Here is a 27,310-nt window from a genome sequence, read left to right on the forward strand (position 1 = left end):
GTGACAGCAGAGGAAGTTTTGAGTCTTCTCCATTTTTTTTTCTTTTATTCTTTTTTTCTTTTCTTGAAGATCTTGTTATATCCTTTTTCTTTTTCTTCAAAGGATGTCTGGTTTGTTTTGTGTTACCTGAAGGGAAGTCTGGAGAATTTGACTGTGAGTGTCATGAGAGGCAAACTGCTCCCAGTGCCATCTCATCCATGGTGCCACTGCTGTGGGAGCAGGCAGGATCAGGGTTAGCCTATTTTTTAAGTCTCACCATTTTTCATCCCTTTTTTCCTTTAAATGCTGCTTTTTTTTTCTTTCTCCTTTTAATCTTAAAACAATTTTTCTGGAGCAGAATAACACACATGCAGCAAAATTAGTGTTCATAAATGTCTCAACCTGGCTAAATATTTGAACATGGTTTGGGATGTGCAGTGGGGGCCTAGTGGAATTAGCAGGGATGAGCCAAGGGAGAGGATGTGCAGAAATCTATCCAGGCTGAAAGCTTGCAAGTTGGAAACTTTACAACTTGGAAACTGAGAATAAGCCCAGCCTGTCACTGAAACATCCAAAGTAATATGATGAGGCTGAGTAAAACTTGTCCAATCATCTTTTGATGGTGACAAAATAAAAGTGGCTGTTATTTTTTGACCAAGCTTCTCAAAGTGGTGGTCAATCCTCTGAGTGTGTCAGTGTTGAAGAGATTTGGACAGTGTCCTAAAAACCATTTTTTAACTTGGTCAGCCCTGAAGTGTTCAGGCAGTGGAGGATCTTTGTAGGTCTGCTCCAGCTCAAGCAGTGTATTTATTCTATTTTGCTCAGTGTGTATAAAAATGGGATTTTTTAAATTGCAGCTGTGCTTTAAAATATTTATAATTCCTTAAAAATGTTCAGGTAAGGTCTTGATGTCCAAATGATTTGGGCTTTGGGCAGGCCATTGCAGCAGAAATGTTTCTGTTCTGGGTGTGGTGGCAATGAGCTTTATCCCAGTGATGAATTAATGTTGTTGACTCCGTGATGTGGTTTAGGGGGTGCCTAATGCACCTCCTCCCCTCCCAGAGCTCCTCTGCCTGCCTGCAGGGATCCTGTAGGTGCAGCAGAGGTCTAGGATGGATCAGAAATACAAATATCCCATCCCATGTGCACTGGATGCAGCAATTCCACTGAAGTCAGCGAAGGTAGTCCAGATTTTCACTGATATAAGTGGAAACAGAACCATCTCCCATTGAACTAAAACACTGTCCAGCTGCTTGGTAACACTTCTAACTTTACAGTTTGCAGATACTGTATATAAACCTGGTTTATGTCTTTCCTAAGTGGCAGCTGGTATAAACACAGCATCGTGGTACAGCATGAAACATGTGAGAAGTTCCCCTTGGAAGTGAAGGGAAGAGGTTTTTATAAACAGCCCAATTCACATTCAAGTGCTTGAAGTGTCACACTTGCTGCAGTGCTGAAATCTTGGCACTCCTGGTGCAGGGAAGCACCAAAATTGTGTGGATGGACCATGGAAATTCTTCCCTCTGCTCCTCTGCTGCTGGGATCTCTGAAATGCGAGGGAGGTTCTGATCAGCCTGAGGGTATTTTATTTCTCATCCCCATGGCATTTTACAGCACAAACAGCAGCAAAAAATCAGAGCATCATGTTCTCTACATCCTCCTAAAATTAAGTTTGCTCATGTTTCACTGAAGTAGGAAAACAAATTGAAATTTTGGCTGAGCAGGACAACTTTCCATGAGAATTAAAGTGGCAATGTCTCCTCTTCATTTGCATTGGCAAGAAGGACTTGCCAGGCAGTATTTTGTATTTTTTCTCTTTAGGAATGGTGTTGCTGAGTTTGGAGGTTTGAGACCAGAGCTGAAATTCCTCTTCTGTGGCTGATTCCTCAGTGACCATCCCTACACCAACACAGACAGGCTTTCAAAGCCCAGTGGGTGTCATTTTTACAGTTTTAGTTGAATTTACAAGTCCTGAAGGCATTAAATCTATTTAATTTTATCATCTCTTGGGAGTATTTGGCAGTATTTAAAGTTGTTTTAAGTTTGGTGGGGGTTTTTTGTGGCTTTTTTGTTGTTGTTTTGTTTGTTTGCAGGGTTATTTTGGGTTTGTTTGTTTTGGGTTTTTATTTTGTTAGTGTTCTTTTTGGGTTTTGGAGTTTCTGGTGTTGTTGTTTTGTTGGGTTTTTTTTTAAGAAGATGTTTTTATCATGATATTGGCTGTTTGGCTAAAATGCTTCAGCCAGTTTGGGAGATCACAGCTTGCTGCTCTTCTCCTGAATTCAAATTAGAAGAGATGACTTGATGCTAGTGGATATGATGTGAGTAACCATCACAACATAAATATCTCTTTTATAGATGAATTAGCCTGTTTTTCAAGAGGCTCATAATTTTTCATCAACTTTTTCCTTAAAAAAAGCTGCTTTTTTCTCCTTCCACTCTCAAAGCAGTTTTTCTGGGGCAGAATAACACATGTGCATGTGTGCAAAATTGCTGTTCATAAATGTCTCAACCTGGCTAAATATTTGAACATTAGCAGCTTGCCTGCCATACATGCTGCTGATGGAATGGTTTCCTGAATCAGATTAAAAGATTATTTCTGAGATTTTGCTGATTTTAGGACTTGGACTTCATTACACAGATCCATCTGGTTCTAGGATTTGTTTTTATGTAGGATCAGCTTGTGGAGTGCAGTTTTGGAAAGTGCAGAGATTCTCATTTCCAAAAAGAAGTTATAATATATATTTTATAAGAAATAGGAATTCATTGTTGATACACTGATTTTACTTAATACAAAGCTAAGTTGGATAAATCCCTATGGGGAAATCTGATTTTACTCCTTTTGATCTTTTTTTTTATGCTGACATTGTACTTGAGTTTCAAAGCTGTAGTTGTTTGTCGCTGTGATAAACAAGCAGCACACACAAAGTTCTTGTTTCTAATTCTAGGGAATTTGGGGCAAATAATCTAAATTCTATGAAGGAATGACAGGGAAATAATTATTATTAAATATTTTTAACCACAGTATTTTTAAGATACATTGTTATTGTGCCTTTTTTTTTTTTTTTTGTGTTACACTACCTTTTCTCAGAATTTGTAGCTCACAGACCTGAAACCTCATTTAAATCTTAATCATTTTTAGCAGGATGTGTGAGACAAACAAGGGTGTTTATGTTGAGTGACCCATGGAGCTCTCAGAGAGATAAATCACAGGAGCTGCTTAGCAGATCCTTCCCAGCTGCTGCTACAGCCATGTTCCAGCACAGCCAAAACTGCTGCTCTGTTCTTCAGTTTTAAATTGCATTAAGTACAATTGTAGCATCTGCTTCCTCCACTGATTTTCAGCTTCTTGGCAAATGAAAAATCAACATTTTCTTTTCTGATTCAGTTGGTTTCCTTTAGATAGTTATTAATAGTTTTTCTCTGATATTATAGCAAGACCCTTTAATGCAGATGCCCTTACTATTTATTGATAGAAAGTACCTACTTATATAGTAGATATCTACTGTCATATAGTAAATATCCACTCTCTTTTTGGTGTGAATATTTCTGCAGAACAGGATAAGATTGTATTTAAAAAAGAATGTAAAAAGTCTTTTTCATATGTGTAGCACAACTGGATTCCTCTTAATTCTTTGATCATTTTAGCTGCACTTTGCTTATTACCAGATTAATGTTTTGTGCAAAAACCATTTTTTTTAGAGGTGATTTCTTAAAAATTTAATTTAATCTTAAGAGAAAAAGAATTCCATCAGTTTGAGGATAATTATAACAGTGAGATTGTAGGAATGCACAGCTCCGTGGGGCTCAGGCAGGCCCTTCAGAGGTGAACTGGCGAATTTAAAGCCCTCTGGAGCTCCTCTGTATTACTAGAGATGCTGCCAGAGACTCTGCAGGGTTCAGCTGCCCCATGGCAGAAATTCTCCCTTGTGGAGAGGGCTGATTGCTTTTTATCTCCACCTTGGGCTGAACCTGGGCCCAAATCCTCCTTATTGTTGATTTTATGTTGTGCCAGTGCAGTGGTACAACATAAATCAACAGTTATCAGTGTGCCTTTATAATTCACACCAACCTCTGCTTGGAAGACCTGAAGCTGTTAATTAGCTTCTTTCTTACCCCTGAATTCTTTAAAAATATTTAAAAATAAAAGTAATAAAAATATTTAATGTGCTGGTTAGATTAAATGACTCTCTGAGCAGTAACTGCTCCAAAGCAGGGACTGGAAATGCCAAGTTCAGGCAGAATTTCAGAATTTTAGGACTGAAAATTTAGGAATTTGAGGAATGAGTTTTAGTTGATGCACACCTAGAGGTACAGTGTGACTTCAGGCTGCCCATGCTGTGAGAGTTTGGAGGTTACACTCAGTCACAAATTAATGAAATGTTGGTCGTGTTTCTGGCTGGGAAGCAGGGGAAGAACCTACAAAATGAAATCCCACATCTAAAGCCATCAAGAAATTATTAGGGAGGCTGAACGAGGAGACTGCAGGGAGGAGGGAAAGCTTTGTAGTGCTCTCAGCTCTGCTTTGTCTCAGACTTTTACAGATTGATGGGCACTTAATTTCTGTCTCTGCAAATGCTCAGGGTTGGTTGAGGTCTTTCCAGCTGTGTCTCCTGCACTGTTGAAAAACAAATTCTTGTAAGAGACCACTGGGTTCTGGATGAATGTATTGAGTCCCTTTCATTACCAAAAATGTGTGTGTGTGTGTGTGTGTGTGTGTGTGTGTGTGTGTGTGTGTGTAAAAGCTGTTGCTGAGGTGATGGGGTTTTTACTCTCAGTATGTATCTATTTCATTGGGAGATAGAAGATTAGAGACAGTGTGCAAAAGCTAAGATCTTAAATGAGAGAAAAAAATCTAATCTAACCTAATATCTTAAATGAGAGAAAGCTGAGATCTTAAATTTCCCCCCTGTAAAATCTGCTGTTACAGCTCCTGCACTAGCAGTGACATTTCTTTTTCTAAATTACATTTTTGTTTTCTGTCTTTGCCTTGTTCTCCCATTCACAGTTTTGAAGGGTTGCAGAACTCAAATCAAACACTCTCAAGGCACTGGAATGCATTTAGTGCTTTGATACTCCCCAAAGACTTGCAATATGATGGAAGACATGAGGGAGAGATTTAGGCTAAAGTTTGCTTTGATTTCCTAAAGAAAACATTCTACTATCGCAGCTGTTAATCAGATAATCACAATCTGCAATTTAAGATCTGATCTAAATTTTCTCTCTTGCCTTTCTAAAGGGTAAAAGTTGATAGGGGAGAAAAACCCCACAAAATAAATATAATTTATATTGGAATAAATACAGCGAGTTTGCGTGAATATTTAATATTTCTCCTTTGGGTCTTTTGCATGTACATTAGCACACAGCTGAACTTCTCAAATTCAAAAATGATCTCCTTCCCTGCAGTTTGATGCTTGTTTATAAGGTGCTTGTATTTCTTTCATTTAACTGAAGGTCATGTGTCCCCCACTTCCAAGTTGCATAAAACTTTTATAGCACGAGCTTTTATTTGAAAAAGAGAATCAGTGAGCATTAGGATGAAGGATTTGTTACACTCTCAGATAATCCTGAACACTCAGAAGTATTTCATGTTTCTCTCTCCAAATACCTGCATTTTAAAATTTGCTGAAGCTGGGATTTGCCAGGAGGTTTACTCACATTTCAGCTGAATATTAATTCTGAGAGCTGGTATGTAGAAGAGTTTCGTGTGCTGCATTTAATGGGAATTTGTTTTCCCCTTTGCCAGCACATTTTAGGGAAGTTTATTAATTGTGGACAAGCGTCATGCACTTTAAAAGCAGGATAGATTTATTTTACAGTTACACACTATGCAGGGACACACTTCTGATGTCTATATTGTCATCTGTTAAATGTTAAATCTATTTAAGGTAAGTTAAGTCTATTAAATCAATGTTAAATCTATTAAGTCACAAATATGAAAGACAAATTCAGTTTTCATCCTGTGAAAATTCGAAATGGCATGTCCACAAGTCAAATGGAAAGGTAATTTTTTGACTTATTTTGCATGAGCATTGGTCAGTGTTGTTTCTTAGCAGATTTCTTGTTTGTTCTAATCACAATTTAGAACCTGCCAATATGACTTGAAGCAGATTTTCTTTCTTTTGTAGTAAAACCTAAGCACAAACAGCAAGCCAAGAAGACAACCTCTTGGTGCAGAATGCTTTATTTTCCTGCATGGAGTCGTTCTTCCATTGTAAATACTTGACTCTAAATACTGGAAAACCTCCAAGAATTAGAGAAACTTTTTGTAAAGACCACTCAGTAGCCAAAAAAAAAAAAAAAAACTAAAAAAAAAAAAAAAAAAAAAAAAAAAAAACAAAAAACCCAACGAAACAAAACAAAAAAGCTGTAAGACATGCTAAAATCATACAGGCTGTTTCCTTTGCATGCAGCTATTGTTTTGGCTTCAGCAGTAGGTTAATTCATCGTCATTAGAAGGGAAAAGCTCTAAAAACGTCCAGAAGAATGGTGCTTGCTCTTGGCCATTCAGCTACAAAGCAGAGATATTCAGCACTGTGGTCGGCCCTCAATTATCCCACACAATGGGGCTGGCAGGAGCTGCCTCCCAAAAAGCAAAGGCACAGCCAATTCAATCCATAGGAATTGGACTAGAAACCCGAAGTTAATATATTTGCTTGTAGCAAGTTTGTAAACAGTTTTGCTTTCAGCAGCAGATTTTAAGGAAATGTAATAACCTGGGTAAAGAGCAGCCTGCTCTTGTGAGAACCCAAGAAGTTCCTCTGGCTGCCCTGGAGGACTCGAGACCCTGACAGGGAGCTCAGAGACCTTGGCACAGAGTCAGAAACACCTGTGCCTTCGATTCTAGCCCTTAGAAAAAACAATTACCAGCCTTATATGAAGATTCACAAGCCACGAAAGTTTAAGTAGAATGATAGTTAGTTTGTTACAAGATAGAAAAGCAGAATTTTGAGTTTTTAGAATGGGGGTTCAGAAGCCAAAATGGAGGGGTTTGGGCGTGCCTTGTCCTTCTTCTTTCTTCTTGTTGGCCTCCATCTTCTGAGTGATGGTGGCACTTTTGGATTGGTTTAGAGACAGACTGTCTAACACAGGTGATAGGTATTGGGAAGTTATTGTAAACAATGTACACGTAGTTTTTAGTATAAAAAGCCAACTCCACCCCAAGGGCGGGCAGTGTGCTACAAACCAACTTGCAAGACAAATCTCAGTGAGTCAAAGAAAGAATATTATAGATAACAACAAAGAAACAACCTTGAAAACCAGAACAGAAGAATCCTTACTCCTTCTTCAGCTGCTGGGCTAAGAAAAGAGACTCTCCAACACATCTCAGAGTCATCCTGACCACAAAGACTCTGAGATGCTCTGTGCTGTCTTTACCCAACATTTCTGTCTTTGTGGGGCTCTGCTGCAGGCAGAGATGGCAGGAGGAGGTGATGTCCGGCTGATACACACCCTGGTTTTCATTCCAGGGGGTGGATTCACTGCAGACACTTGTGTGGTACTTTCTGGGGTCCCCACTGAAGGGAGGAAATTAATTTGACTCCATGTTTTTAGAAGGTTAATTTATTATTATATTACATTACATTACATTACATTACATTACGTTATGTTACATTACATTACATTATAGAATACCATACTAAACTATACTAAAGAATAGAGAAAGGATATAGACAGAAGGTTAAAAGATAATAATGAAAAACTCTTGACTCTCTCCTCAGAGAGTCCAACACAGCTGGCCTTAATTGCCTAATAAGTAAAAACAATTCACATGCAACTAATGAAGCAATTACTACATTTTAAAGCAGCAAAACACTGGAGAAGAAATGGGATAATATTGTTTTCCTTTTTCTCTGAGGCGTCTCAGCTTCCCAGGAGAGAAATCCTGGCAAAGGAATTTTTCCAGAAAATGTGACAGTGACAGAGTTGGTATGAAAATTTTATTTCACGTAGGGAAATGTTATTTGTAAAAATTTGATATTGTGATATAATGTTGCATAGCTGTAAAGAGGACTGTTGTACTTTCCTGAAAGTGGATGGCCTGGTGAAAAGTACTGCAAGTGCAATAAACTGTGAGGAACCAGGGAGGTTGTTACAGCAAAATTCAGCTTTTCTCTCCAGCTTTCCTCCCATTACTCTGCCCTTTGCATTCAGAGAAAGCATCGTCTCCCAGCTCCTCTCACTGGCTCTGCTCTGTGAGACATTCCAGCCTTCGCTCAGGCTTCAAATCCAGAGGAAATCACAGGGAGCTGTAGGTCATAAATTGTCCAGGAGCAGGAATACCTTCTTGGAGGTGCTGAATGCTCTCTGCTTTCACTGGCATTAGCAGCTCTCAGGATTCTCTTACTTTTTTTTTATTAGTTTTGTTGCTTAGTAGAGTTTGGGATTTACAATCCTAAATACCACTGATTTTCAGTCAGGCCTGCACCAGAATTATTGTGTATTCACCAGCTTTTCTGCACAGAGAGGCAAGGTATGGTTTGTTTCAATAATCTGCTTTTTGCTGTGCTGGATTCCAGCTTCCTTAGAGAAGGATTTTCAGCTGCTCTCAGAGCTTGCAGTGATGAGGTGACACAAATAACTCCAGTTATTTCTGCAAGCCCAGGAAAGGGTACAGCAGTTCAGTGCAATATAAACCAACTGCATGGAATCCATTCCACACTGGCTGCTTGGCTTCCTAAAAGCCTCATAAAGCTCATTGTAGTTATTTTCTTTTGAAAAATCCTCTCTGCCCATACTTTTTTTGAAGTAGGAAGAGTGTTTTTGTCCCTTCCCTACCCTCTGTACCTTTTCTCTCACACTACACACACACAGACCTGATTCTGGGTGTAAACCTGGTACACCCCAGTAACAAGGTCTTGGTACATTTATTGCTGAATTAATGCTCAGGTATTTTAACATCATTGCTTCAAGGTCAGGAGTGATGCCCTTCAGTCTGTGCTCTGCTTACAGAATCACTGTGGCCCTCCCCATGAGATTTATTTTCTTTTCTTTTTACCTTCTAATGTGGCAATGTATGCCCGTGGATATTAGAAAGCTTCATTTGTCTCAACGAATATGTCTAATCCTTGATTTGTGTGGATATAATTTTGAAAAATCCTGTAGCATGAGAGGAATTAAATGTGTGGTGTGTTTTGGGGAATTAGCCCCTTGCTTTGGAAAGCCTGTGATTAAATTGAATCTGTTCCTTTTGTGGGCTGCCTGGTTTCCCCTGTGTGTCCTGCATGATATCTGATGTGATAAAGTTGTTTCACCATCTGCATATCTGCTTTTATCACTGCTGTTAGACTTTGATTTGCTGCTTCAGGAAAGAGAACTTTCCTTGAGAAGTTTCTGTAAACACACAAATGCCTTTCCCTGTGTTGGAACTGAAATTTTGCACTGAATGCTGGCATGATCTGCACTGAGCATCAGTGGGAACCAGAGTTCCATGTGCTGCTGACAGCTTTGAAACACAACAATGAAAGTCACTTTATCAGCTCTTTGTGTTCTTTAGATTTATTTCCAGAGGATCTGTGTAACACTTGGATGTAATTCGATAGCCAAACAGTGAACAATAACAAACCAGGTTCAATTACTTGCTACTTGATCCTTGGAATAAACCCAGCTGGTTATAAAAGTTCTAAATGATTTTGTAAATAAGATGCTGAAATAGGAATTTGTGCCCATCATTGGGAGATGGACTCTAGTTAGGTTATGACAACACTGTTCTTTAGGAATTCAAACCCTGAACAGATTTATACCTTCATATTTTGATTTTTAACATGAAATATTCAATATTTAGATTTTTAACAGCGTACAGTGTTCTGTAATTAATAACAAGTATTATTAATAAGCATTAATCTTTCAACCCAGCTGTGTGTGAAAGGTTCACAGGTCCAACCTGCTCTCAGAATACTGAATTAATTCCTCAAGGAGGTCTGGAAAACCACTGGTGTTCCAAGGTGACACAAGACATTTGTTAAGCACAGTTGGAGGATATTTCCAAGAAAACTAAACATAGTTGATGGCACCATCATTCAAATTCTGTTTTTGATTGATTGTCAAGTTAAGACTAGCATGTCCTCTTTGTTCTCTCATTCCAGTCCATGCAATCTAAAAGATTTATGGATAAAATCTGGAGTGTCAGTCTCACAAAGTGAGAAGTTGCAGTTTTTGTCACAGAATAAGGCAATTTTTTAACACCTTGGCAAGAGTTTATGACAAGAATAGACAAAAAAGAAATACAGAGGAAACTTTCCCATCAGACTAAACCAAGGTGAAATATAGAATTTCCAAAGTGCAGAAGGTTGAGCTTATTTTTTTTTTTTCTCTTGAAGATAAAATTTCAAAAGCTCTGGAAGGTGATTTTCAGAAGTTTGGCAGATGCCTCAGTGTTTCAGAACAGTTGTTAGTGTTTTTCCTGGCCAGTTCTCCTCCCCTCAGAGTGGGTATTCAGAGGATGCAGTTTTATGTTTCAGCTGGACTCATGAACTGTGGGCAGTGACCAGAAAGGGAGGGCTTGTTTTCCTCTCCCAAGCTTTTCCTTCCCTCTCCAGTGTGTCAGTGGTACTGCTACTCTGACCCCACAGTGAACTGACTCCAAGAACCAAGGCTGTAGAAAACTAACACTAGAAACAAGGAAAATAATGGCTTTTTACTGATGTGGTGCTCTGATCCGTCCTGGGGTCAGGACAGTGCCAGGGTTGTGACTGGGGTGTGCAGGATGAGGGGGAGAGCTCTTCATTAATGTAAATGTGGTGTACATGTAGATTTCTAGCAGTTTTATCAGGTTAAAGCTTATTTCTGGATCATCTCTACTGCTGCTAAGAAGGGTTTTGTTCTCTCTGCTTGGTGCCCTGTTTTCCTACATCCTCCTGCTGATTTCTGGTTTGTTGGATCGGGAGATTCAGCTGAAGACCAAACTAACAACAGCAACAAAGAGAATTCAGCTTCACAAAAGTTATTCTTACATAGGAAGGAGCAAGGTAGTGTGAATTTGTCCTTTGTGACAGGAGCACAAATAAATTTCCTAAAGTCAGTTTTGATGTTGCACTGTGTGTTCATGTAGGAAAAGTTTATTTGCCAATTCATTGAGTATCAGGTGCTGTGCAGGTTTAACCTTCTTGAAGGATAAGATCTGAAATCATGTGTAGCATCTTCAGTCTCTGTTTTGCCCATGTTTGCTCCTCTGGTGTCTCTGCTGAGATGGACAGTGAGCTACACAACACTGCTGGCTTTAGGAGAGACATCAGTGTATGCAGTGTGTGATGGTCTGCTGTAAAATCATCATCTGCGTTAACATCAGTGCCTTTTCGAAGTTTTCTCTTAAATTTTTCATAATAACAATAACAATAATATTAATAAAATTATTATTTGTGTTATACTATATTGTCATAATATAGCTAATATAAGAAATATTAATATATTTAATATTTATTAAATATAAGTATAATAAAACAATTTTATTATAGATTTGTTGTAATTATAATAAACATTATAATAAGATTTACTATAAAATAATAATAATATATAATTATTTATTATAAAATAGTCTGTTCTGTCTGGTTTCACTGAAGTGTGTGTGTCATTGAACACATTATCTGGGGTGTTTGGGAGGGATGCTCTTGGCACATGAGCACAGCTGATGGCTTGGAGCTCCAGCTCTGAGGTGAAGTGCATTCCTGATCCCTGAGGGACCTGGCAGCTCTGAGGAAATGCCATTCTGGCCTCTCCAGACACATTTCACAAGTACCCATGGGCTCAAGACTTTCTTTTGAAGTTTTCGTTTCTTTCAGAAATGAGATTCAATGCAATGCCCTCTGGCCTGGCTTTTCTCCCTGCTGCTGTTTTCTTTTGGGATTACTGTTTGCTCATTGTTTGGTTCAGGCCATACTCAATTGCCCTTGTAATTAATGTGGAGCTAATAACCATGTGCTGATAATCAGGCTGCTCTGCTTTTCTGGGCTTGGTTTGACTCCTTCAGCTCCCACTGACTCTTGGGGGGAGATTTTTACATTTAACACCTCTGAACTGGAATATTTCAGCTCTGGGCAACCTGCTGATGAGTTAAGACACATTTGGTGATAGGATTATTCTGACTAAATATGAGAGGCTAGAATTGAAGTGTCTGGATGAAAATGAGTCACCCTAAGATGCCTTTAGGGACAGTGAATTTCTGTCATTGTGCTCCTGGGGCTGCCATGCTGTGTGCTTCACCCTGTAAGAAAAATGGGAGAATTTTGCTGTCACATTTTGTTTGGATTTCTAATTTAATTAATTGGGACAGTTGATTTAAATGTCTCTATTTGGTTTTAAGTCCATGTTTATCTGTGGAAATGGAAGTGGCCAGACATAAGAGTTTGTGGAACTCCCTCAGGCTGACATCAAGAGGAGCACAATTAAAATTAAGATCCTGAGATGCATGTGACAAATGTACACTCTGTTTAAGAACTTCACATGTACAGGAATATTAATATTACCACTGAAACATGAAATTGCCAGCTTGCAGATCAGCACTGTCATTTGAGTGACAGCAGTTGTGAAGTTGGTTTTTCTTCATGCCCCAGGGTGTGCTCTGCAGTTCCTGTGTCTCTGCTGGAAGCTCCTGCCTTCACTTTGCGCCTTGTGTTTGACAGGTTCAGTCTCCTCTTTGCCTGGATACTTCATCCTGTGCAAAAAAAAAGAACCAGTTTACCTCCTGTCATCCACATTCTGGCTTATTTCACAGTTGTATTTGCAACAAGTTTGTTTAAAGCTTCAAAGACCCGTTTGTACAGTTCTTGGCTGTCACAAATGAAGAGATGAACTTAATAGTTACTCCCTTTTCTCTACTTAAAGCTCTTCCTTTCCAAAAACCTTTAATTGTAGGTACCCCTGGGTAGCAAATCCACAGTACTCAGGTAATGTTTATAACAAATTGCATTTTACTTGTCCAAGCTTGATTAGGATTTAAGTGTCTTTGGCAGAAATAAAAGATCAGTGAAAGTTCACACTTAATATATGTATAAGGAGTATGAAATGGAAAAAAAAATCAATGCTCAGGAATTGCAGGGTTCAGTTTAAGAACTTGAACTTTCCGTGATTCTTCTCAATTACTTCATTTCCACATTAACATCATCATTATTGATCAAGTGCCAGCTCCAGTAAAATACTCTAAATTTGGAAAAATTCTTTAAGTACTCTGCATGTGTTGCAGCTTGGGGGAGAAGAGAAGGCCATGGAATTTGAAGCAGGAACCAGACTCACCTTCTGGGCTGTGGCACCTGGGGGATTCTGGTACACACTAAGAACCTGCTAAATTTCCAGCACTTGCTCTTCTCATGCTTGAAATTGCTGAAGTTTAGGCACAGGCACAATTTCAGGTGAATGTGTGAGGTCTGTTTGTTCCTCAGCAGCTGCTGGGTTTGGTATTTTGCGAACTGACTGGATTTTTATCCCTCTTTTTCCCCTAGGTGTTCACCTCCCATGGGCCCACTGTGATCATGCCAACCTGGTTCTGCTCTCGGGAGTGGTTTTTCCATGTGGGGAGATTTGATGAGGGTGGAAAGGTGAGTGGTGCAGGTGATCTGGAGTCCAGGAGCCATCCCTTTGTTTCTCAGCCTCCACCTGTTATTAAGGAGCAATAGGGAAAGGGTGTTGATGAAAATAGCTCTAAAAACACCTAGGTCATACAATTTTTAAACAAAACCCTGTCTCCAACCAACTGAAGTTGTTTGGGAATAACTCTGGTGATGGAAGGACCTACCTGAAGTTGACATTGTAACACATCTATTGGATGTGTCAGCAAACCTGGAAAAAATAAAGTTTCAGACATCCAAGCTCCTCTTTGTCCCTGGAATAGATGCTAAAAACAGGTGAGCCCTTAGTTTGGTTCTGAGCAGGGTGAGGTTGGTTGCTGAAAGAAGTTGGGAGGGAAGGAAGGTGAAGAATGGCAGAGGGATAAAAGTACCTTCACCTAAGGTACTTTTCCCCTGAGAGGGAAAAAGAAGGACCATAAAAGTATTACCACAAAAACTCATTTACCCACCTGTCCTCTTGTCAATCTTAATTCTTGTGCTTGTTCTTGGAAGATTTTAAGTAGCTTCTGCTCAAGGATCAGGGCTGAGAGGTTACAAATTCAATACCTGTGGTCTCAGAAGTGTTTTTTCCCTGACAGTTAGGTGTTCTTTGTCTTTATGAATTTCCTGTATGAGTTCAATTGGATTGCTTTAAGCTCATCAGTGTGTTTGTGGAATAAAATCCATGGTGTCTGTTAGCAGTATTTATTGTGGTAGTTGAAATATGTTGGCAAATAGATCTAATTTAAACACATTTGGATCCATTTTGTGTGGTTTGGTTCTGAGAGGTTTGGCTTCCAGTGGTTTTGCTGAGATGTTAGGGCTAAAATGGGTGGTTCTGATTTTTTTTTTTAAAGCTTTCATTTGTTAGCACTCTAAAACAAATCTGCTAAGGCTATTTCCTATTTAATTATTTAAACTACAACAGATGATGATGATGATGATTATTATTATTATTTTTATAGCTTTTAAATGAAGCCTTTCAGTGCCATGCAGTGTGTGTATATATATACATGTGTGTGTATGTATGAGGATATACAAATATTATTCTTTGGGCTGCCAAAAAATTATAATTATAAGGAGACAGCAGAGAGAGAACTGAATTGTTTAGAGCAGTGAAAAGATTTGCCCTTAATTACGTGGTGGGTGAGTGGAAGAGCTGGGAATGGTGCCTGGCTCCCAATACAATCTACATTTACTGACCCATGCTCTTTATTTCTTTTTTATTATTATTTCTTATCATTGTATTTTCACTCTTTGAAGGATGTTTGACTTCTTGAGTGTTGTTAGTAAGCTCCAGAAAGAAAGCAAGCAAGTTAAAGCAGCAGCAACAATAGAACAGCAAGCCTAATGATAAAGTTCAAGAGGTTAAGTTAAATAGACTATTGTTCTGTGCTTTTTGCTTTTCATTTTGGCTTTTTTTCCTTCTTATTTTGTTTTTATGAGTTGGGTTTTTTCTGTTTTGCTCTCTCTGTGTAATTGTGTAGGAACTATGCCACTGGTTATTCACTGACAATCTTAATCCTGATGATTTTTCAGCCACAATGCTTGATATGTCCTTTCAGTTTGAAGAACTACCAGTGATAAGTTGAACTTATTGTTTGTCCCTATTGTGAGGTGTCCAACATGCCCAAGCTCAGACTCTGGCTGATGCAGAGACCTTCAGAAAAATACCCTAAAAACAGGACAGACCTGAACAAAGCAGTGAACTCAAACCTTTGTCTTCTGTGGGTTTAGAGGACACAAAATCAAGCCTTAAATCTTGAGCATTTAGTGTTACAAAGTATTTAACATTGCTCTAACTTGTTCATTTTCGTTTGAAAAGAATCCCTTTAAAGCAAAGGAAGTGTTTCTGTGCATCAGCAGAGCTGAGGATACGCTGAAGGTTTTCATCCCTGTAAGTTCTGACCTGAGCCAGGATCTGCATTAATCTGATCACTTCCATCTCCATTTTTGAGTCAGTGTTTATTAATGAGGCTTGCCAGTGTCACATTGCTGAAAGTAAACACAGAACAGGCCAACAAATCCCCATGTTTTGGCCTTCTCCATTTGCTGAGTTGTTTCTTGCCAAAAAGCTGCATTTCTCATTTGAAATTAAATCCAAACACCTGTTCTTCGTATTTCAGTGCTGAGGAAAGAATGGAGGGTAATTCTTCCATGGGAGAAATTATGATTTGGTGTTGATGGTAACAGAGTGGGTGGAGTGATCAAATACAAATAGATGTGCTATGGTGTAAACCTTTTTTTAATCCTTTTTTCATTCCAGATAGATATTTCTCTCTCCAGACATTCAGGCTTTAGGTGAAACAGGTTTTTCCATTTTTCTTTTTTTTTTTTTTTTAATGAAGGTCTTTCTGATTAAGATCTGCAGTTGTTGGAAGTGTATTCCTTTAGATCCAAACAAAATAAAATCTTCATAAATAGTCTGTAAGAACCTGACAGGTTTTATATATTAATTAATGAAAATAAAAATATATTAATTAACTAAAATTATTTATGCCATCTCTGATGAATGATAATTAAAGCAGGAGTACTGAAAAGATTTTAGCAAGCTCTGATGGTGTTCTGAGACTGAGATAATACAATGGAAGTGGTCACAAGCCTATAAAGTTACATTTCAAATAGTATCCCCTGCTGGAAGAAGAGTCACATGATGAACCATATTTTTAACTTTTTTTTTTTTAGGAAAATGAAAGAAAATAATCTTTTAATCAATTGTGGGTAAAGAGTGCAGTACTTCCTTATTGCAAAAAGTAGCAGCACTTCCTAAACCCTTCAGAACTCCCATTTGCCACTTGGTGCGTGACATTACCACGGGTGGCTTTGCTGCTGCAGTTTTTGGTGTCTCCCAATAAGTAGCACCATTGTTAAAAAGTAATAACCGTGTCCAAAAGCATCACAAAAAATTGTGCTGGGGAGAAAAATGCCCATGTTCTGGCCTAATGTGAAAAGCAGGTTTTAAAGCTGTGTCATCTGTTAGAGTGGGGAACTCCCCAGTTGTGTGCAGTGGGAGATGAGATGCCTGTTATTAGTGAAGAAAAGTTATTTTTTCATGTGTCAGACAGAAATGCTGAGTACTAGGAGAGCTGTACAAATGAGCATTGCTGCCCTGCATGCAAGGGTAGAAAATTGCACTCTTGGCTCTCTCCAGGCAGAATTACTCTCCACATCACAACTGTTACGTGCCAAACTTGTCTCTTTCTCTAGAATTTTACCACAACTTGCTTCCAAATTTCCTGTCACCCCTGTGTTTATCCTTCCTTTTTAAGTGTATGAAAACTGAAAATGGAGTGACAGCCTTAAAGTTCTGAGCTAATCTCAAAGTGTAAACAGGGGGAAAATTATTCTTAATGAGCCCCAGATGGAATCGTGCATTGTAAAGCACCAGCCTGTCTGAATACAAACTCTGAACAAAGTGTCTGGAGCTCAGTTTCATTCTATTTTTGCGATAAAAGGTCACAAAAAACACGAACTGAGGAGGTGTCAAAATATCCTTTTGAGCACAGGAGACTGTAGGCCATGTGGAAAGCTCTGAGGTAAATGTGCCTGTTAGGCACCCACTGATGCAATTTTCCACGTTTCCCTGCCAGAGCACACAAATGTCATTCCATTCAGAAAGGCAAGTGGTTGTAATAATGCCTGAGAGGTAAAAGGCCAAGTAGGAATTTGGTTTTTTGGAATGTGAATTAAAATACTCTCAGTCTGTCAAATAAGCTATCAAGATGCTATGGGGAAAATTGGGATAAAATACAGGCACTACTGGGGGTTTTGTGTTTGTTTTTGGCTTGATATAGTTAAGGCTGAACAGAGATCAATATTTGATCTAAAAAGCAGCAGAGAAAAAGTGGTGAAGCCTGTGATTAATTACACTTTATGAGCTATTTGAAAATTCACCCCATACCCCATGTCTAATTATATTTTCTGCTGGTCTGTTATTAAATATCATTTACAATTTACCACCTCCCTTCCATTTGACTTCCCCATCATCTTTGTTTAACTGCATTTCTCTGTGCCAAGACATTTGAATGAAAGCAACCTTTTGGAGTTTCCTTTAACCTGTTATTTCCTAAACAATAAAATAAATCCTAATGGGCTCTGGGTCCTGTAATCAAGGCAAAATGATGGAAAGGCATTTGGATGAGAGCCAAGAAATGAAGTGACAGATCTGCAGAAAGGGAGACTTAAGAATATCTTGGATAATCCTGTAGAAAAGCTATTAATAGCTATTTAATTCTTCCCACTCACCAGTTTTAGGCTCCTCTGAGGAATTAGAGTGATTTTTTCTGTCCAACAATTACCCTGATGGTGCTGAGTGGTTTTCAAAATGTTGCAGCCTAGTTTTCCTTGATGCCCCTGACCAAAAGGGAGGACCAAGCATTTTCAAACCTGAAGGCTTTTTCCCCTGTGGATTGATGCACTTCTCCTGTCTAATTTGTCATTGCTGTTTATTATAAGTGCTTGTATTCATGAAATAATGGTAGATCTCCCATTTTCACCAGTCGGACTTCTCTGCACAAGCTAAATCTCCACTGGTTGTGCTCACAAAGATCTGCCACCTCTGCCAGAGTGCCTGTGAGCTGGGACAGGGCAGGGACTGAGACAAGGCTGGATAGGGATGGGTGAGGAAGCTGGGACAGATTGATTCTGGTTTAGCAGTAAAAGGCAGCTTTTATATTGTGTATGCTCCTCTACAGCCCCATGGTGGCTTCTGTCCAAGCGAGCAAATGAAAGTTCCTTCAGCCTGGAGTGCTGCTCTTGGTCATTTCTGCATGACCTCAGCAGGTGCTCATGGTTACAGCATTGCACAGGGCATCACTTGAATTAAAGCTCCTCCAAAAATTGCTGTTGGTCCCTCTGGGAAGGTAATAAACCCCTCAGGGAAACCTCCAGGCTCTGCCCTGGAAAGATCCCTGCTGATGCTCCTCGTCCTAACTGATGGTGGAGGTGCAAGAGTTGTAGCCAGATTTGCTTGTAGGGAGATGCTTGAAGCTCTTTGGAAAATGTTGAGGTGGCTGCAATTGGAGCCCAGTTTGCTGGCAGGAGTGAGAACAATGAGCAAGAAAGTTCATAGATAATTTAGTTAACCCCTGAAAGAGGAGTTACTTTAACTCAGATTCTGCTTGACACACCCCATGGTGTATAAAAAAATCAGTTCCTTATCTGTACCACCATCAGCACACCAAGCAGTATCTGCCCAAAATACTGGGTCAGTAGAAACCTTCCCCTGTTCAGTGGGAATGTGCAAAAATTAACTATGATTTTGCATTTGGCTGGTTAGAGCAGAGCAGGGGCAGGCTGTGCTTTTCTCTGGGAGCTGTAATTAGTTTATGCCTTTTTGTAGCACAGGATGTGGGGTTGGGTTTTGCCTGTAATATGGAAAATTCTGCATGTAGTCCAGTAACATGTAAACTGTGCAATTTAATTGTATTTATTCTTGCTGAAAGCTATTGATGTGGTAGCCTATTGCTGAAATGCTGGGTTAGTAATTGATACTTTTAGCTATGGATATTCATTTTCAAAAAATACATTAAAATATCCCTTTAGTGGTTAAACAGCTTTCTCTTTCAGAGCTGTGCTGTTTCACAAAGATTCCTGGTGTTTAAAATGCCATCTGGATCCAATAATAGATCTCAGCTGGGAAGGAACTCTTGTGTTGCAGCAAACTTACACGCTCAAGAGCCCGAGGAAGTCCCATCCCTGCAGGATCCATAACACAGTCAACATTTTCCTCTGAAAAATCCATGGCGGTGCTGCTCCTTTGTAATGTGAGAGGCCACTGCTGAGCAGTGCAAAGCACCTGCTCCTTCCTAGGCCTGAGTGCACTTTGTTCCACAGAATTTCTGCCACTTAAAGGAAAGAAAAAGAGCCCTTGGAACCAAAGAGCGTTTTTTGAAAGATCCTTTTACTTCTGCACTAACTCTTCTTTAATATACATATTAACAGTTGTCTTGAATAATGTAAATGCTTGTCCAAAAGAGAAGGAATTGCTGAGATGCGACATAATTATAGATCAAAATCAAAATCTGGCTCCTGCAGCAAGCTGATATCTGCTGCACTTGTGCCCTGAGACATGGCTGTGTGTGACCAGAAAAAAGGTTTGAACTTTTCTGCTGGCTCAGTATTTCCCTTCAAGTCCACAATAAGGAAAATATAGAAAGGGCTACAAGATAAATGGAAAGAAATTGATTTTGTGTTTTTCTTGTATTCTTGGTGACTGTGGTTGCTGGCTGCCACTCCAGCTTCCCCCAGATTTCTTTTGTGGCTTTCAAAGTAGGTGCACATAAAGCACAAATTGTATCAAGTGGTCTAAAAGTTTTCTTCTGCATTGCAGCTCTTAAAGCAGAAGTCAGACAAATGTCTACAAATGCCAATAGCTGCAGATGAGCTGCTTAGTGAATGGAATCCATTTAATCCAGAATGTGGGAATTCCAATCTGTGTCACACATGAACCTGGGTGAGGGCAGGAGCTGCAGAGTCCAGAGCTTGACTGGGTTCAGGATTCACATGTTCAGCTGAGTGCTCTGGAGTTGTTTTCCAGGGTTCAGAGAGGTTTTTGTCTCATTTCTCTTCCACTCCCACACCCCTCTGCCTGGTGAGGATGAGAAATAGTCACTGAACTGTATTGCTCTCATTACTAGAGGGCCAGTCCAGCACTTTAATTAGAGAATCTCATTTTCTTAATTATGGAAGAAACTCAGAGGCTGTAGTAATAGGGGAAAATTTCAATTAATATTTTTTTTTAACTTGTACTCTTATTATTTTTCTGTGTTGAAATAGAGGTTGAGGTTTATGACCTGGTTATTCATATGTGTCATACTGTCTACAGAAAAAACTTTATTTCAATCTCTCCAACTTCTTTTCCTGTAAAATTTTGTCATTTTATCTTTCATCCTTTTGTTGTTGCTACACTAAAATGTTTTCTTTGACCCACCTGGTTTTATAAAAGGGAGCTTTTTAGTCTGGTAAAAAACATGTGACCTTTTAAACACTGTATTGCAGGGAAGAAATATCTGTACTTAAACATGAAAAAATGAAATGTTCTAGTATTTCAAGAAGTTATAGCTTTGCAAAATAAAAATAAACACTACTTCTTTTACCTTCTGTGGAGGACTTTAGAGGTGGATTTATGCTTTCATATGGAAATGGAAAATGGAAATGGAAAAATGGAAATGACTGCTATGAGCCATGTAATTGCCCTTCTGACTGCATCACTTGCATGAAGATTCTCTGATTTTTAAGTGGAAAATGTTGAAATTACTTTGAAATCCCTCATTTTTCCTAGAGCCTGCTAGACCCACAATTGCAGGAGCTTTTATCCTGTAGTGTTTTCAGCAGCAGTGGGTGCAATCCCATAAGGATGAATGTACCATGGAAGGAATTTTCAAGAAAAATCAAAAAATATTTTCAGATGTTGCCTCATTCTGAGGTTGCCTTTATTGCAGTTTTTATTGAAGTCTGTCATTATGGGGCCTGAGTCACCTTTCCTAAGTAGAGACCAGCATTTGTATGACAGCCAGAGAAAGAAGGAGGATTCCAGTAAAATGAGAAAAAAACCCTTCTCAAGTCACTGATCCTTTGCAGTACAAAGTGTTTGGTTACATGGAGCTTTAGGCTGCACAAGCTGTTTAGCAGCTGGGTTTCTCTCTCTTTTGGATTCACCTTCACCAAGCTTGAGATCCCTATCAAAATGAGATAATGTTGAATTTTCCACCTCTGCCCTTGCACTTCATTTACAAATGAATGCTGCTCCTTCAGCAGCATTAGCTGCATTTATTTCATGATTGGGACATACACAAACAATAGTATAGAATCAGAGATGGGCTTAGGTTGGAACTTAGAGATTTTCTTGTTTCACCTGCAGGACACTTCCAGGTTGCTCCAAGCCCCATCCAACCTGGCCTTGGGGAGTCCACACCCAAAATTTATGAGTAACAATTCTGTTGGACCATATTCATTTGGCAGAAAAAGAAAACACCATCAGATGTAACTGAATACTGATCCAATAACTGTTTTCTGTTGCAGGGTGTCCCAGAGGATCTGTTGTTTTTTTATGACCATCTCCAGAAGGGTGGTGGGGTCCTTCGAGTGAACCATTGCCTCCTGCTCTACCGGTACCACCCCCAGGCTGCCACTCACTCTGTCCTAGAGTAAGCTGTGCTTTGCAGGAGAACTTAAATGTTGGATTTGTCTTGGATCATCAGCAGCAAAGATGGTGAAACCGCATTGGGGTTTTTAATTAGGATTTTTAATATGTAATAATATCAGTCTCATGTTTTTTTGACGTATGAACCATGATGTAGAACAAAAAATCAAAATGTTACAGCTTAATTTCAAAATCAACTGCTTCAAAATTTAAAAAGTAAACAGAAACTTGTTATACCAACAAAAAACATCTTTTGAAAAAAAAAAGAACCAGACCAAAACCAAGCCTTTAATCTGATAATGAACTGTCTTTACATATATTATTTTCTTATTTTAAAGGGTCTAAACCACCTAAATCAGATAATGAGGTTTGAAAAATCCCTGAGGATGTTTAGGAGTAATTATCTCAGGTGCTTCCTTGTAAGCTGCTTTTGTTGCCTGCTGCCTTTCCTGGGCTGCTCAGCTCCTAACAGAGGTGTTAAATTGCTGATTCCTCAATGCTGCAAGCTGAGCCAAAGCTGTTCCCTTCTCTTATGCATTGACATTAATAAAAAATTAAATGGGTTGCACTGTCCCTTAGGAATCCCATGCCAGAATCACAGTGGTAATTAAGTAAACTGTTTTCTTACTGATTAATGATATGAGTACACTTTTCAGTCAGTCCAGTTTTTATGGCTTTGTAGAAAGGACCAGCAAAAATGAACATTTCTGTGTACATTTTTGTTCTCCATCCCTGTATTGCTGCACATAGTATAAAACAAATAAATCCCAAAAATAGTCCACTCATGGTTAATATCACTACAGATCTTCATAAATGTGAATATCTATATAAAATAATTTAACTATGGAAAGGTTATTCAAGCAAATAATACATATGCTTTTGATTTTGCAAACAAGCATGAGATAAATTATTCTCCTTTGTATTCATGTTGAAATGTAAAGATTTCTCTTTTTTTTCCTCTTTTACTGTGTGATCCTTTTGGCAGTTAGTGATCAACTTTTCAGCCACGCATTTTGGGACGCTGAAAACTCTTGGAAGCCTTTTGCTCCTATCTGTGGGAAAGCATCTAATTCTTGGAAATTAATTTGTTTTGAATTTACTGCAAGCTGTTGCTTATTGAGATCTCCAAGGCTGTGTGGCACAAGCACCCTGAATTACAGCATCCTGGGGGAATGTGGAAATGCTGTGAGCTCTTTCAGATGTGCAGGGTGCCTGTCCAAGTTGGCGCCTTCCTTGTCTCATTCTAAGAAACCAGGAGAGCTGCTCTTCCTCTTGGCTTCCTGCTGGTACTACTGGGGATGATATTTGGTGTGGCTTTCCAAACATGAGCTTGTGCAACAGCTCCTTGTCCTGGCTCATTCCCTTGTTTGTTGCCCGAGTTCTGAAGGGTTGCCCAGTGTTTGTGTCTGGAGACTGAAATGAACGTTGAGCAAAAAGAGGTTAATGGACTCATCACAAAGGTTTAAGTTTATAATCTAAATTGGGTCTTGCCTAATTTGCCTCTTGGTCATTCCACCTTATTTAATGCATGGTCTGGCTTCTCTAGAAGCCTTTTTCTTTATATGGTGTGTTTTTTGAGCAGTTTTCTGTGGTGTTTTGCTTTTTGCCATTGGCCCAGGTCATCTTTAAATTTTGAGTTTGCCTAGACCTAGATTTGGAAGCAGTAACTCACCAGCCAAATGAATATCTTGTCTGAGATCAAAATGACGTTGTAGGAAAATTGATTTTTTTTTTTTTTTTAACACTGGTTTCAGTCTTAAAAACCATAGCAGGCCATTTTTATACAAAGGTGCATCATTCATTCTTTCCAGTAAAGACATCAGTCACTCGTAGCCTGTGATGGTTTCAGTTTATGTGAGTGTCTTTCAGAACCTTCCAGGGGGAAAGGAGCCTCACTGCATTTTCAGACTTCCTAAAATATGTGTAAAACTGCTTGGCAAGTGATATTTGGTTCTTTTATTTTTTTACTTAGTACGTATAATTGTAAACACTCATGTGCTTTAGGTCATTTCCTATGATTAGTATCCTTCTGGAACACATATCTGGAGTTGAGAATATCTGTGAAGCAGGAAACCAAATCTTATTTGCATTCTCCCTTACCCTGGAGGCGTCAGTCTGCATTATTAAATGTTTTGGGTGTGTGACAGAATCTGCATGAAGTTCAGTGTCTGTGTTTAGATTTCATTGGGTGCATGCAGAAATATGAATGTTCTCATTGTCATTTCATCCAAAGTCTGTGATGGATACCTGCTGGATTTTGAGAAACTTCTCTCAGCTAGGAATTCACAGCACAAAATCCCACTTTTCATATCTCTTGCATCTAAATCACTTTATTTGGTGTTGTACCCTAGGGCTGTGTGTACTCAGTGCTGCATGGCCACATTAAATTGATGTGAGACCATAGCAGAGTTTAGAGTGAGGAATACTGGAGTAAAAAGTCTAATGTATAATAAAAACATGTTAAAATTCATAGATTATTATCTTGCCAAAGGGGAGAGAAAGGAACTGTATATACAACAATACCTCACTGCGAGATGAAAGTGAGCTTGAATTGAGGTGAGCAATAAAAAATTGCACTTGTCTTTAGGTGGTGCAGCTCATGAAGACAGGTGGTTGGGGCATGCACTAATCCTTGGAGCAGTTTACAAGTTTTTAGTCAAGAAAAATTTAATACATGTGGAAAAGAGGGCTTGTACTTTCTGTCCAAGATCTGAGCAATTCCCTCTTACACAGAAAAGGTGAAGTGCACCTTCAGTAATTTCAGTTCCCCTGTGCTCAGAATGAGCATGATGCTGCTCTGCAGGAATAAGCAGAATTACATAATCTATTGAAAACATCTGGTTTCAGGCACTGGAAGCTTCCAGTGTCATCTGAGCGAAGAGGAACAGGCATTAGTGTGAAACACACATTTGGCTGTTTCAGAGGTGCTCTGAGGCCAGGTCTTGGATCTGTGGTGAGCACAGGAATGCCTCCTTCATTTCCTGCACAATCACACACAGCCAAAAATAGGCAGGAGAGAGGAATAACCTACTCCTGTAGAGCTGAAATTAAGATGAGGTCAACTGCATTTTTATCTTCTATGCTTGCATTTGGCACTTCAATTAAACATGGAAACTAATGACCTCATTAGATTCTTGAAAAGTAAATGCCATTAACATTGATAGTCTCTGTCTCTCTTAATAAGCCTTTCATGAAAAATAGGCCACAATGCAAACCATGCCTCAGCTAATGACCCGTGACCTGAAGATGAACCCAGACATTAATAGAACCTATTAACAGTGTAAATGTAATAACTCAGTGGGACGATATAGTCCAGCAATTAATAAGTTCACATGAAGTTCAACAGAACAACAACGGCAAGAAAAATCAGTTTATTCACCAGTATGGCCAAGGTTCAAACAGGATTTATTTCTGAATTTCCTGTGGATGGTAAGGGCCTTGAATTCTGCAGCAAAAGCTGTAAGGGATTTGCTTTTTCAGCTCTCACTGTAGTGATGAAGTTCTCTGGTTTATCGATCAGGTGAGATTCACCTCTCATCCAGAACTCTCTTACCCTGCCATCAATAAAAGGGCCCTGGAAGAGGATGCTCACTTGGGCAGCTCCTCTTCCTGCCTGGTGTTACCTGAGCACCGTGCAGGGCCAGCACAGGGAGAAAAGGTCAGATTTATGGATCTATAGGATTTCTGTGGATGGCAGTCCGTGCCTAAAATTCCAGTACTGTTCAGGATATTGGGCTTGTATTTCTGCATTGCTCAAGTACTTGTCCATCTGTCTTTGCTCTGTGGATTCACTTATGTGGCCTCACTGGGGGAAAGGAGGGGAAAGGCAGTGCAACAATATGGCGAGGTTTGACTGAGCTCAGACATTAAATCATGTTGCTTTTATTGTCACATTATCTTTCATTTCAAAATAGGAGTAGAGCAGATGTTTCTTGACTCCTGTAGTCAGTCAGTAGGGTCACCACACATTTTTAACAGAGCTCCATTGTTGCATTACTTGGGTGGATGGTCTGGTAATAACTACTTGGGGCTGAGGAACACACGGTGTAGTCATTCTCACCCTCTGCATGAATACCCTCGTTTCACTCCTGCAGGATTTTGGCTCCTCTTCTTCCTCCCAGGCTCCATAACTGATGAGCATTGAGGGGCCAGGGCAAGTGAGATCTTAGGAAAATTATGTGAGCCTCAAAAATGACATTTCGAGTGGAAATACGCCTAACATTTCTTTTACAAAGTTGTAACAAAATGAAAGGAATGGGGGAAATTATGTATTTCAAGATTTGGGGTCAAGAAAGAGCGTTAGGATACGGGAACAAATTTGTACATTGAGAAGAATTTTGTCCCACCTTCTGGCTGAGGAAAATCTTGTGAACTGAATGCAGGCTTGGACATGGCACTAAAGGCTGCTGCAAATTGCTTACTCTAATCTTTTGTGAGATAGGTAGGAAAAGCTGTCTTGATTTGGAGTTGATGCAGAGTAATAATACCTCCTTGGTTTTGCTGGTGGCTGTGAATATGTAATAATGCATAATCTGAAAATAGCTGTGAGAATCATCTCTGAGTAGTGGTTTGTACAACTTCTGGATCGTTTCAGGCATTTTCTTTAATTACCCTTTGCACGTTGCTGCAGCTCCTGTCTGCTGCACCTGCACTGGCTGCTGAAGGATGGGAAAATGGCATTCCCTTATCCCTCCAGGCAGGAATCCCAGTTATCTCTTCTGAAAACATCAAAAAAAAAAAAAAAATTAAAAAAAATTTTAAGAAGTGGCAACTTAGGTGAAGCGGAAACCTGAAGGGAATAACCGAAACTCTCTCCTCTGACACCTGTAAGCTCCCTTTGCCCCAGCCTGTGGGATTGTTTGTGCACAGGGAGTTCTCACAAAGATGAAGCCTCTGAGTGTCACTCCAAATTCTCCCCTCAGTTCTGTGTTTATCTGGTATCTCACCTTGCACTGTTAAAAGTATTTCAGGGTTAAATCAAAACTTCAAAGTGTTTGATAGAACTTACTTTTTTCATTGAAAACACACGATATGGAGGTGTGAGTGCCACTGTGATATTTTATGAAAAATCCCTTTGCCAGGATTTTTCTCCTGAGAAGCCTCAGAAAAGAAATGTAAACAATAATTATCTGATTGCTTGGAATCCGTGGTTTGGAGGTTGCTTACCAACAGGTGCATCTTTGATTGGTTTCATGTTAATTGCTTTTAATTAATGACCAATCCCAGTCCAGCTTTGTTGGGACAGGTCAGTCACTGGTTTTTATTATCATTCTTGTCTAGCCTTCTGATGTCTCCTTTCTCTTTCTTTAGTATAGTTTTAGTATATAATTTTCTTTTCATATCATCATATCATATCATATCATCATCATCCTTCTGAGAACTTGAAGTCAATTCTCATCTCTCACCTCGTCCTGGGGACCCTCACAACACCACAACAATGTGAGCTTCAAATGCTTTTCTATGGGCATTGTCATAAGAATGGCTCATAGTGATGCAAGCAAAAAATCCCAACTGCTGGGTATACTGGCTTTGTTTTTACAACCCACAGTACATATTTAAGAAAGGTTTTTATTGTTGTTAAATGAAGCTGTCTGACAATATTCTTGTGGTTGAACAACAACCCAATTAATTTGGAGTTTAATACCTTTCC

At 39.2% G+C, this 27,310-nt stretch overlaps 1 protein-coding gene across 2 annotated transcripts in view; it reads left to right on the forward strand.

The window, feature by feature from the left end:
• The window catches only part of B3GNTL1 (UDP-GlcNAc:betaGal beta-1,3-N-acetylglucosaminyltransferase like 1), a 106,855-nt gene that overhangs the window by 61,815 nt on the left and 17,730 nt on the right, over window positions 1–27,310 (forward strand). For both annotated transcript variants that reach the window (XM_059485608.1, XM_059485609.1), the window contains 2 exons: window positions 13,413–13,508; window positions 21,540–21,664. In XM_059485608.1, coding sequence (XP_059341591.1) covers window positions 13,413–13,508; window positions 21,540–21,664 — 221 coding nt within the window. The remainder of the gene's footprint in view (window positions 1–13,412; window positions 13,509–21,539; window positions 21,665–27,310) is intronic.

This window comes from Ammospiza nelsoni, chromosome 19, assembly GCF_027579445.1.
Source record: "Ammospiza nelsoni isolate bAmmNel1 chromosome 19, bAmmNel1.pri, whole genome shotgun sequence".
NCBI classification, from domain to species: Eukaryota; Metazoa; Chordata; class Aves; order Passeriformes; family Passerellidae; genus Ammospiza; species Ammospiza nelsoni.